The 12862-nt window shown below is 33.9% G+C and overlaps 1 protein-coding gene across 2 annotated transcripts in view; it reads right to left on the bottom strand.

Annotated features, from left to right (window-relative positions):
• Window positions 1–12862, bottom strand: part of LOC121389406 (protein phosphatase 1 regulatory subunit 16A-like) — a 52698-nt gene that overhangs the window by 13986 nt on the left and 25850 nt on the right. The window contains exons 8-10 of one of the 2 annotated variants that reach the window (XM_041521019.1): window positions 10445–10520; window positions 9895–10012; window positions 2619–2684 (exon numbers count right to left, since the gene is read on the bottom strand). In XM_041521019.1, the coding sequence (XP_041376953.1) occupies window positions 2619–2684; window positions 9895–10012; window positions 10445–10520 (260 nt within the window). The remainder of the gene's footprint in view (window positions 1–2618; window positions 2685–9894; window positions 10013–10444; window positions 10521–12862) is intronic. The other variant, XM_041521020.1, reaches the window with a different exon arrangement.

Below are 12862 nucleotides of genomic sequence, written 5' to 3'. Positions count from 1 at the left end.
TTTTGAGAGGTTAAGTTCTGTATTGATTTTAAAAAAAAGACTGTTAAAAATGTCTGGTTTTGGGGGAATTCCAGTTTACAGAGGGTCGGCTTTTGAGAAGTTTCACTATGTATTAAACATTTCAAAACGCATGTTATGCGATTTTCTTTTCAATTAAAGAAAAATTTGCCTGTTATTTGGTGGCTTTACAATAAAGGATGAAATTTACACAAAATGTATTTATGTTGTCATTAATGGGGGTTAGACTTTATATGTTGACACTATATCATGTGTATGGAGCAAATAAATATAGCAGCTAAATAAAACAACATACACATGCACCTGATGCTGTGAACTGGTATACATAGGGTATATACACATAGACTAAATGTTTACTTAAAGCAAATACATTTTAAGTTATTTTTATCGGCATGCATTGTATGCTATTATTGGTACAAATATATTATAAAAATTTCTACATTTTAACAGATGAAGTTTCTTGCTTTATCAAAAATATGGTTAACTTCATGCGTGCATACTATAAACCAAGATACATGTGTACATGTCATAATGAGTATAATATATTTTTTTATCCAATTTAAGGATAACTGGATATCTAAAGAATTGCTCAAATCATAAGTTAACCCATATGCCCTGCCTTATTTAAATGTGAGGATAGGGCTAGAGCATACATAGGGTTGAAAACTGTGAATTTCAACAACCAAACAGCCACTAAGTACTGTATCTAAAATGGAATTTGTGCAAAAGTAGGACCTCTGAATTTTTTTTTAGATCCCTCATGGAACTGAAACACAACTGAAACACAACTGAAACAAGAGCTAAATGGCAGATGAGATCATTTCTATTTCACCCATTAATAAATAGTAGGTCAAGGTCTAAAAAAATGGGCTGCTTTTCTCAAATCACTATTTTCAGCCCTGGATTTAGGAATTTTGTTAGAGAACTAAAGTTTCAGTGCAGAATAAGTATTACACACTAATACAGTTAAATCCCGTTGGCTAGAACCTCGTCGGTGCTCGAGAAAGTGCTTGGCCTATTGTACAGTTCGACCTAACCATTCAGGTAAGTGTAATTTGGGACTTCGTTTTTGGTTCAAGCGTTGCAGTGTATTCGACCCTTCCGAGTTCCACCCAACGAGATTCTACTGTATATACTTCTAATTCTCCATATATATTACTTGATACATTTGGTTATTCACATTCACAAGCTTGCATCAGTACAGCATAATAAATACATTCACTGAAAGATACGTACTACAAAGCAATGGAAAATATGTACAAATCTACACATTAATTCTACCTGGTTTGCTATAGTTCGTCCCATCATTCTATAAAACTGTCTTTTGTAAATAATTTCAGTTTGGTTTCATGTAAGAAGACAAATAAAAGTGTTTTGGAAATAATTTTAAAAAATATGATTTTTGTGTGCAACTTACAAATCAGTCTGCTCAGAAATAAATAATTTGTAGTAAATTCCATAGCATGAAAAAAGGTGTTTTCTGTGGGACGGACTACAGACACAGCCACAACATGTAAACAGACTACGGTAGACGAGTGCAGTACTGTGCATAAAGATGATATATACACCAAAACAGTGATGGGTCAAGTCCATGAGACACTAGACAAGCAGATGATAAATAATCTAGATGAAAAATGTCTATATATGATGTTAAGGGTGGGATGTGTTAGTGGTTATACAGTAAATATGTGCACATTATAGTACTCAGCAGTCAAACCTTTACTGCATGGCCACGTGATACAGGAAGAACTCAAATGATGTTACTCTTTATATAATCAATAAAGTCAGATTGTAAATTGTTGCAAAATTCGTAGTATATTCATTCTTTACAACAAAAAAAAAACAAAAACAAAAACAAAAAGAGAGAAAGAAAAAAGGATTTGTTTTGGTTTTTTCTCTCTGTATTTTGTAACTAATGGGCATGAAATACATGTATATTGATGTTTAGCATCACAATAAGTATTTTCATTAAACATAATGGCACTTTTGTCAGCTCTGCATACTCCCTCATCCCATCCCATGTGCCTTTAATCCAATTATGACAGTACAAGAAATCTCAAATTCTTTCTTCATAAAAGATTCGACTGAAATTTACCAAATGGAAAAAGAAAAAAAGAAAAAAAAGAAAAACAAAAGCACCCCAGAAACCCCAACTAAAACTGATTTTAACACTGACTATAATCATTAGACGTAACTGAACTTTATATAATTACTGACAAAAACAAAACAAAAACAAGACTAAAAATTCACCTTCCCAAAAATGTATAATCAAAATTAATTAAGGACCTTCAGACTTTTTGGTTCATTTTTTGCTAGCATTATATTACAGTATTTTAGCAAGTTTTGATCAAAAATTATTTCTAAACTTTGTTTGAGTAAACTGCAAAATCATGCCCAAGCAAGATAAGTCTTTCTTAATTTGTACCATTATTTATATAAAAAAAATGCCAAAACATATCTACTGGCCCTCCATTAATTTTTTTTAAAATTATATTTCTTTCTTGATGCTCGCGTATGCAGTAAAGGTTTGACTGCGCCCCGAGAGGATGGCAGGATACAGGAAGCTAGAGCTACTAGGCGTGACACTGCTGGTTGCTAACCTGTGCGGGGATTTGTCGGTCAGCGAGGAGTTGGAGCTATACAACCACCCAGGAGATTGGGCGAGGCTGAAATGAAGTAGCAGTTATCCCACTTGAAACAACTCACTACAAACACTACAAGGAACGCATCATCTACTAGATAAACAAAACTGGCTTTCAATGTTAAAGACATTGTTAACTTGCTTTGGTAAGTAATGTCATTTTTGTATGCTGATCAAAGAGGAAAATTTAAGGCATCAACTACAAAAGCTAAAACTAAAGGAATGCATTATCTATTGGCGAAACAAAACTGGGTTTTAATGTTAAAGATGTCTCGTTTTTGTAAATAAGGTCATTTGGTTTTTTTTACAAAAACTAAATGGAATGCATAATCAACTACTGGTGCTAACTAAATAAATCTGTTTTTTAACTTTTGGTAAGTAAGCTTCTCAATAGAAAAATTTAATGCATCAACTACAAAAGCTAAATGGAATTCATAATGTACTAGCTAAACAAATATGGTTTTCGATGTTAAAGACACTGTCAACATGCTTTGGTAAGTAATGTCATTTCTGTATGCTGATCAAGATGAAAATTTAAGGCATCAACTATTAGCGAAACTATAAAAACTAAAAGGAATGCATAATCTAGCGCTAAACAAAACTGGTTTTTAATGTTAGACTTTGCCAACTGGCTTTGGTAAGTAACCTAATTTTTGTATGCTATCACAAGGAATACTTAAGGCATCAACTACAAAAGGTAAAAGGAATGCATGATCTACTACTAGTACTGTACTAGCTAAACAAATCTGTTTTTTAACGTTATAGGTGGCTTGTTTTGGTAAGTAACATGATTTCTGTTTGCTTATCAATAGAAAAATTTAAGACATCAATTACAAAAACTAAAAGGAATGCAAAATCTACTAGCGAACAAAACTGGTTTTCAATGTTAATTAAAGACGGCTTGTTTTGGTAAGAAATGTAATTTTTGTATGCTGATGAAGAGGAAAATTTAAGGCATCAACTACAAAAGCTAATAAGAATGCATAATCTACTAGCTAAACAAAATTGGTTTTTAATGTTAAAGACAAATTTTCTAAAAAAAAATAAAAATTATCAGCTGATGAAGACGAAAAACTAAAAGGTAAGCAAGGTGAGCAGGCTAAAACAATATGGGTTTTAACAGTAAAAACTTGCTTCTCAGTAAATAATGGGATTTTCGTATTACCGGGGTAATAGCCTTCGATCAATCAGGATCATCCAACAATGGAAGTAATGATGTTGTGACATATTTCCTGTGACCCTTTTTGCATCGTCCAAATTTTACATTAATTTCAATACTGAGCAATCAGCTTTTTCCTCATTTCCAGAAAATTGACCGTTAACCTATGAGTCATGTGGCTCAATCTTTTGTTTGGCGGAAAGACTGCAGCTGTGGCCACGTCAGTGGTTAAATTTCTCAACTGCACATGAAAGTTGACAGTGTTTCAGTTAAGCGATGTCATTAACCATTTGTGAGCCCTTTTCTTTTTGGAGGGAATTATTCTTGTAACATTCTGTGATTTTCGCATGACTTTAAGTGAATATACTGAGTAAAAATTATACACTTGTACCCACTAAACGTGGTTTTTGTCAAAAATTAATCCAGTAGTCTAAAGGTTAATATACTAAAACATTACTGTTAAAATTAAATAATAATATATTGTACACAACTATTCCTCAACAATTGTTTTTCCCTAAAAAAAAATCCCGTCTGCTGACTCATTTGATTGCTTCAAATACATTTTATTCCATTTCAAAATTTTCATGCATTTGTTTTCTTATTTATTATAATTAATTTTATTTCCAAGAACTGAATTTCATTGGCGAAGCCATGAAACTACATGCATGATCAACTCAATTTTGGACCTTCTATTTTCAAAGCCATGCAAAATTCTGTTCACAGAAATACTGGTATATAATATACAGAGATGTTAGTTTGTAATTTGTCAACTCTAATAATATGATCTTCACACTCTACAAAATTAACATATTTAATTTAATAATACTTTTTACATACTACGGTAAGTATTCATGGCATGTTATATGTAATAAGTATGCAAGTTTCTAGTTTCACTCTCAGCTCTAGTAATTATGGTTTTCACATTTTACCAACATCATTATTAGTAATACTGTGCAATTTACAAAAATATAATATGTCATACATCACTAGGCATGGCACTATACATTTAGTTGTAATCGTAATGTTAGTTATAAGCTCATAGTTGACTCTGATATTATGTGTTTTAAATATATGCAGCATAATCTATAACACTATAATATATAAATTAAAGGTTATTAGCCAACTCCAAAATCATACACGCCTTAAAGTGTAATTACATACAGAAAATTAAAACAGAATTATTCCGACCAGTAAGAAAGTCAGTTATTAGTATTTATTGATTATGAGACTATTTTTGTCTTATTGAAAGCTAAACATTGTATGATAATTTAAAAGCAATTTTTGTTTGTCGAAAAGTCTGAAATCCGTGCTAGATATATGAGAACAAGAAAAACCAACAGAAGAAAAGCCAAAAAATAGCTCTTTAAAAAACCGGTTGTAATACATGTTAAAGGAAATTAATAGATACTAATTCCATTACAATGACACATTATTAGAACAAACTAGACACAGAGTTAAGATAATGCTTGGGAAAGTACCATGCAAAGAAAATGTTACCTTTGATAATTTCTGTTAAACCAACAAAACAAAACAAAATTTACCAAAAAAGAAGAAATAAAATAAAATCACCAAATAGTATTTTCTTTAATAAATTCACACACAATTGGAAAAGCAGGGTTTTTGCTAATAACCAGTTCTAATAATTAATCTACAGGAGTTACCATTAGTAATGCCTGAGCAGGCACACTGGAAAGTTTCAATCTCTAATTTAAGCTTACAGTCATAATCATAACTTGGTTTTATGGGGACTTAACTTTTAATGAGCAAGCCACAAGCATTATAACGAGCAAGCTTGGGTAAAGAAATAGAGGATTTAGTAATCTATTGTAGATGTCATCATGATGAAAACTGTTTCAAAACATTTTGGGGCAGTTTTTAATCTAAAATGCTCCTTTTTTCTTTTTAATTGAAAAAAGAAGAAGAAAAGAAGAAAATAAAATAAAGTATGACCCCAAAATACCCAATCCTAAAAGTAAATTTCCATCATTTGCTGCATGTTGATTCATTAACTCACACAAAAAATGACAGATTTATTTTGGTTATTATGCTCACATATATATTTTTTATTTCCTGCTTTCTTCAGTATAATGGTCATACATGAATGCCCACAAATTTACAAATATAATCACCACAGTCAGAGATGACCACTAAACCAACAATATCATGTTAGAAAACCAGCTCAAAATGTAAGTAGGAATGGTTAAAACTAAAAAGCAGTAAAAAAAAGAGAGCATGGGTTGAAACTATAAAAATACATCAACAATCTACAATTTATTATGCGCAACTTAGGACTGATAAAAGCTAAAAACAAAAGAAAGTAAAAAGTTAGACTTTAAATCTACTGAGTTGTTAGAATAGATTGCTGTGGTCTGTGCATGTTACAATCAACTCAAGATCCGGACAACAAACTGGTTGTTCCAAAGTGTTTTCAAAACCCCCATTATTTATTCCAATAAATAAAGTGGGTCGGCAAACAGGCAATCTACTTTATTTATTTGAATAAATATTGTTACAAAGTATAAACACCATTTTCTTTCTCTGTGATCTAGAGGACATGATAATTAAACAGAAAATAACAACTAGACAATATGCCACAAAACCACCAATGATCTTGGTTTGTGAAATCTGTTCAACAGATTTAGATTAATAATTGATGTCAGATAGTTAAAAAGTTTGTTTTGTTTGACATCCAACAGCCGATGTTCTAGTGGTGTTGTTAAACAAAACAAACTTTACTTTAAACAGTGTCAATTGAAGCCCGCTGCCACAACAGTCTACTTTTATTAATTAGTAGCACAACAGATAGGACATACCATGGTCTTTGACAATGTAGGCAAGATAGGACATACACTGGTCTTTGACAATATCATGGTCTGACAATGTAGGCAAGACAGGACATATTATGGTCTTTGACAATGTAGGCAAGATAGGACATACCATGGTCTGACAATGTAGGCAAGACAGGACATATTATGGTCTTTGACAATGTAGGCAAGATAGGACATACCATGGTCTTTGACAATGTAGGCAAGATAGGACATACCATGGTCTTTGACAATGTAGGTAAGATAGGACATACCATGGTCTTTGACAATGTAGGCAAGATAGGACACACCATGGTCTTTGACAATGTAGGCAAGATAGGACACACCATGGTCTTTGACAATGTAAGCAAGATAGGACATACCATGGTCTTTGACAATGTAGGCAAGACATACCATGGTCTTTGACAATGTAGGCAAGATAGGACATGTCATGGTCTTTGACAATGTAGGCAAGATAGGACATGTCATGGTCTTTGACAATGTAGGCAAGATAGGACACACCATGGTCTTTGACAATGTAGGCAAGATAGGACATACCATGGTCCTTGACAATGTAGGCAAGATAGGACATACCATGGTCCTTGACAATGTAGGCAAGATAGGACACGCCATGGTCCTTGACAATGTAGGCAAGATAGGACACGCCATGGTCTTTGACAATGTAGGCAAGATAGGACACGCCATGGTCTTTGACAATGTAGGCAAGATAGGACACGCCATGGTCTTTGACAATGTAGGCAAGATAGGACACGCCATGGTCTTTGACAATGTAGGCAAGATAGGACACGCCATGGTCTTTGACAATGTAGGCAAGATAGGACACACCATGGTCTTTGACAATGTAGGCAAGATAGGACATGTCATGGTCCTTGACAATGTAGGCAAGATAGGACATACCATGGTCTTTGACAATGTAGGCAAGATAGGACATACCATGGTCTTTGACAATGTAGGCAAGATAGGACATACCATGGTCTTTGACAATATCATGGTCTGACAATGTAGGCAAGACAGGACATATTATGGTCTTTGACACAATGTAGGCAAGATAGGACATACCATGGTCTTTGACAATACCATGGTCTGACAATGTAGGCAAGACAGGACATATTATGGTCCTTGACAATGTAGGCAAGATAGGACATACCATGGTCTTTGACAATACCATGGTCTGACAATGTAGGCAAGATAGGACATACCATGGTCTTTGACAATGTAGGCAAGATAGGACATACCATGGTCTTTGACAATGTAGGCAAGATAAGACATACCATGGTCTTTGACAATGTAGGTAAGATAGGACATACCATGGTCTTTGACAATGTAGGCAAGATAGGACACACCATGGTCTTTGACAATGTAGGCAAGATAGGACACACCATGGTATTTGACAATGTAGGCAAGATAGGACACACCATGGTCTTTGACAATGTAGGCAAGATAGGACATACCATGGTCTTTGACAATGTAGGCAAGATATGACATACTATGGTCTTTGACAATGTAGGCAAGATAGGGCATACCATGGTCTTTGACAATGTAGGCAAGATAGGACATGTCATGGTCCTTGACAATGTAGGCAAGATAGGACATACCATGGTCTTTGATAATGTAGGCAAGATAGCACATACTATGGTCTTTAACAATGTAGGCAAGATAGGACATACCATGGTCTTTAACAATGTAGGCAAGATAGGACATACCAAGGTCTTTGACAATGCAGGCAAGGACAACTGGTTAAACATGTAGGATTTTGTTTTTAAAGGCATCACACTTTAGGAGAACCCTCTACAACTAAGTTTGATAGTGACTCCAGGTTTTCAAGGCTTGTACAATGGTAATTTAAGGTTATTTGATGTATAACAAAAAAAGACAGTATGAAAGACATGCAAATTAACCTTCTTTCTCTTTTTTTAAAATTTGGAACAACCAATCAATCTGGTTAAATAAGATTGCCTGTGCATTGGTTGGTTAAAACATCCAATACAGGTGATAGATCGAAAATGAAATGAAAATGAAAAAGCGCTGAAAAGAAAATACAAAATATACCCCCAAAACCCTGAACAAAATAATAATCCTTTCAATGGGTGAGGAAAAGAAAGGGGATTATTTGATAACATGTACAAAATATATTCCTTATTAAACAATACTGAAACAAAACAAAAAAGTGTGAAAACATGCTGCTGCCAAAATTAGAGAAAACTCAAGGTGTTTTCTCTTTTATGGATACATTACCTGTCCTCAAACAAGTGCACTCCCACCCCCCCTACGGCTAGTAGTCTGGTCCGAACATCCCAAAAGCCAATGGGATGGCCTAAATTCTTTTACTGTATGCTCCCTCTAGTTCCGGACATGTGACTAACTTCCTTCTTTTTTCCTTCACTGTTTGGTTTGGACGTTTTTTATTTTATTTGGCTCTGATTTATTCGGAGTCATTTATCGGTTTTTCTTATCTTCATTGCTTGTATTATGTGGGGAACTCTTCCTACATATTGTTACAACCTGATAGTGATTTTATTTTGGCGTAATTTACTTGTTTGAGGACAGGTAATGTTGAAAAGAAAATATTATTAATTAAATTAGGATAAAAATGCAAACTGTCATTGTTAACATAATATACACTGTTAACAACAGCCACCAAATATATACTACAAAGGAGAAAAAATCAGATACAAATCAACTTAATACCCAGTTTAGTATCCAAATTTGTCAAAAAGTCTAACAACGCAAGTTTTACTTACTTAAGACCTATTGTATGAATGGCTTTCGGCATTTTGCTAATAGCTGGTTTTAACCTGTACTAGTATCAAGTTAAAATGTCCGATTACAAGAAAACAAAACACAGACAGAAGACTAGTACCTGACTGTGTATAAATGTCTACAATGGCAGTATATGTAACTCACGGACAGTAAGCTATGGGTATTCGATGTCTAACAAATGATTATTCTGACAATTGGTTGAGAGAAGAAAGCTGCTGCCGTCACATACACAACTATTACCAAAAACAGTAAAGGATCTTTTATATGCACGTTCCCATAGTAATGACAGTACATACCACAGCTTTTTTTGTACCAGTAGTGGAATACTGGTTGCTAAATCAGTGAAAGAAAATTCTAATTCTAAAATTCACTTAATGATTATTTTTCCACAAGAAAAAAAAATGTTTGTCAACAGATATATTTGTTATCTAAAGTAACAAACACTACTGACTACTGTTTAAAACCACACCCATCTAGGGCTACCATCCTACCTGCGTGTACTTATTCTATGCGGCTTGGTCATGTTGTGTGGTTGATGTGATTTGTTTGTTTCTATCTCATCCTTCATGTCCAAAATCTTCTGTTTTAGTTCGGGGTCTTCACACAAATCTGTAAACAATAGAGAAAAATTAAGGGCATAATATTTCACATCAACCGTCGTTCCCATTCGTGCATCGGTTATGCAATTTTAAATCCATGCAAAATGCCAACTGAATGAATGAATTTATGTTTAATGGAGTGTGCGACAAATGTTTGAGGATAGTACAGGTGAAACTGTAAAAAGTGCCAGAGAGGCATGACCAGTCCTGATCTCTGTTGGCAGAATCCTGGCACATACAAAATGCACACTTACATACAAGCCAAATATTATTTCAAAGAACTAACTTCCATTTTTTTTCAAAGAAACATGGTAACTAATGAAAACAACAATTAGTCGATACATTCATATTTTAGTAATTTATAACCTATAGGGTTGGGGGGTTTTCACAGCTAAATATCAAGATATGAAACAAGAAGAAACAATTATAACAGATACTGTACCAAAAGCCGTTTCGCCATTCCTTGTTTTCGCATCAAGATTTGCGCCATGTTCAACTAGCATCTGCAACATTTCTGGCTGTAAACGCAAACAGAATTAAAACCTGTACTATATATATATATTTTTTAAAGTTAGTTTGTTTTGTTTAATGACACAACAATAGCACATTGATTTATTAATCATCGGCTATCAAACATTTGGTAATTTTAACATAAAAAAATAGTCCAATCATGCATCAGGCAAGCACTTTACCACTGGGCTACGTCTCGTCCCTATATATCAAAATGTCACAGCTTAAGTTGGTATTTTAATAGACAGACTAATAATAAATAACACAAACAAATGTGTTTTATGTACAAAGCTTTTTTCTTTTTCTTTTAAACCCGTTATATCAATTCCCTCCTCTCTGTTAATATTGTAAAACATAACACTGATATCTGAAGCACACAACAACCACCAAAGTTCACAGAAGTATTTTTTATTGTAAAAACATGTACACAAATCCAAAATCAATTTAATCAGGGCTTCTAGATTATGGTAGCCCACTCTTATGGCTAGTGATATTCAATGTTGGGCTAGTAAATAACTACTATCGCCATGCCCGATGGCTAGTGAAAAAAAGTTGTCAAATGCTGCATTTAAGTATATTTTGTAAATATGAATATTCTGTCCTTACCCCCCCAATGTTAGTGTTTTTAACCGCTATCTCCCTCTTTAGGTGACATATCTGATTATTACTATTATTGAGTAAAATTGTATTAGCTTAAAATAAACTAGGGCAGGAGAATTTTTAATCGTGACTAGTAAATATTTTAAATCACTGATCCCATGGCTAGTGGATTTAAAAACATTTCTAGAAGCCCTGATTTAATACATTTCATCATAATCAAATATTGCCATTAAAACATCAGATGAAGGTGTCCATGCATAAAAGGTGCAGGGCATGGCTATGTACCATTCCAAATTACTGCCCAATACTTTCAACCATGTTAGACTTTTTGTTTAGTATTAGTATTTTATAAGTATTTAATTAGAGCAAATTCATGGAGGGGCATACCCAGACACCCCCCCCCCCCCCACACACCCCTCTTAAACATTTTGAATGCTTACTCTTCTTCAGTATTCAAAATTGTCTAATTACAATCCCTATCAATGACAAAGGAAAATATTAATATTAAGAATAATGTTATTTATATAATATATCAAGAAGAATTCTTCAGAATTAAATTTATTATCCACATGGTTCAACATAACCAAGTTAATTATAATCATACGAAGCACACGTGTAATAACCTAATTTTGGGAAGCGACGTCATAACATGACCCTGTTTTCCCCCAGTCCTAGCTCAGACGTTGCATAAAATATGACATCATTTCGTCGGCTCCTTCTAGTTGTGGTTGAAACATTTTGAGATTGTCCTTGTTATTCATAAAAAAATAACAATAATAATCCGGATGATAAAGAAATTACTGCACTCGCGTGCGAGTCTTACTGATTTTAAGAAACCTTTACTCAGGTAATACTAAAATCCTGACACTCGTTTCATAAAATCAGTTTGATACACAAGCTTGTATAATAATCTCTATATCTCACCTACCACAAACCTTTTTGGTGCACTGTGGTGAACATCTGTATGTGCAACTATAAACCAAGTTTCAGTGACTTAGGATGTATAGTTTGTACGGAATTTTAACAAAACTTTAATGCAAAATTTGATGACATCACTTCCTCCGCCGCCATCACCACCACCACTACCACTACCACCACCACTACCACCACCAGAAAAGTAATACATATATATATATATATCGTCTTGTTATTTCATAAATGCGAATATACATTATTTTTATTCTTGGTCTATACCGTATAACCTGAAATTTCCGTGGATTTCAATTTTTCATGGGTTTCTAGGGTAAGTGGGCAGCCTTGAAAATATGAAACCTTAAAAATATCAACAATGTCTATGAAAAATATTCTTGTTGTCATAAATAAAAATCACAGGAAAGTACAAGTGTAAAGACAACAAGTTAGTATATTCCGTAGAGTAAAATACTGGTATGTGTGCTATGTTTGTATACTGAGCTAGCTTACTACACAAGACCACAAGTTATTATATTCCGTAGAGTAAAATACTGGTGTGTGTGCTATGTTTGTATACTGAGCTAGCTTACTACACAAGACCACAAGTTATTATATTCCGTAGAGTAAAATACTGGTGTGTGTGCTATGTTTGTATACTGAGCTAGCTTACTACACAAGACCACAAGTTATTATATTCCGTAGAGTAAAATACTGGTGTGTGTGCTATGTTTGTATATTGAGTAGGGTCTCCACGAGTACTCGGGCACGGGTTGAGTCTAGCAAGACTCGAGTCCGTTCACAGGACTTGAGTATTCGTATGAGGTGGAATACAATGATC

Source organism: Gigantopelta aegis, chromosome 14 (genome assembly GCF_016097555.1).
Source record: "Gigantopelta aegis isolate Gae_Host chromosome 14, Gae_host_genome, whole genome shotgun sequence".
NCBI classification, from domain to species: Eukaryota; Metazoa; Mollusca; class Gastropoda; order Neomphalida; family Peltospiridae; genus Gigantopelta; species Gigantopelta aegis.
Note: the sequence above shows the minus strand (reverse complement) of the source record. Positions and strands in the feature narration are given on the sequence as shown.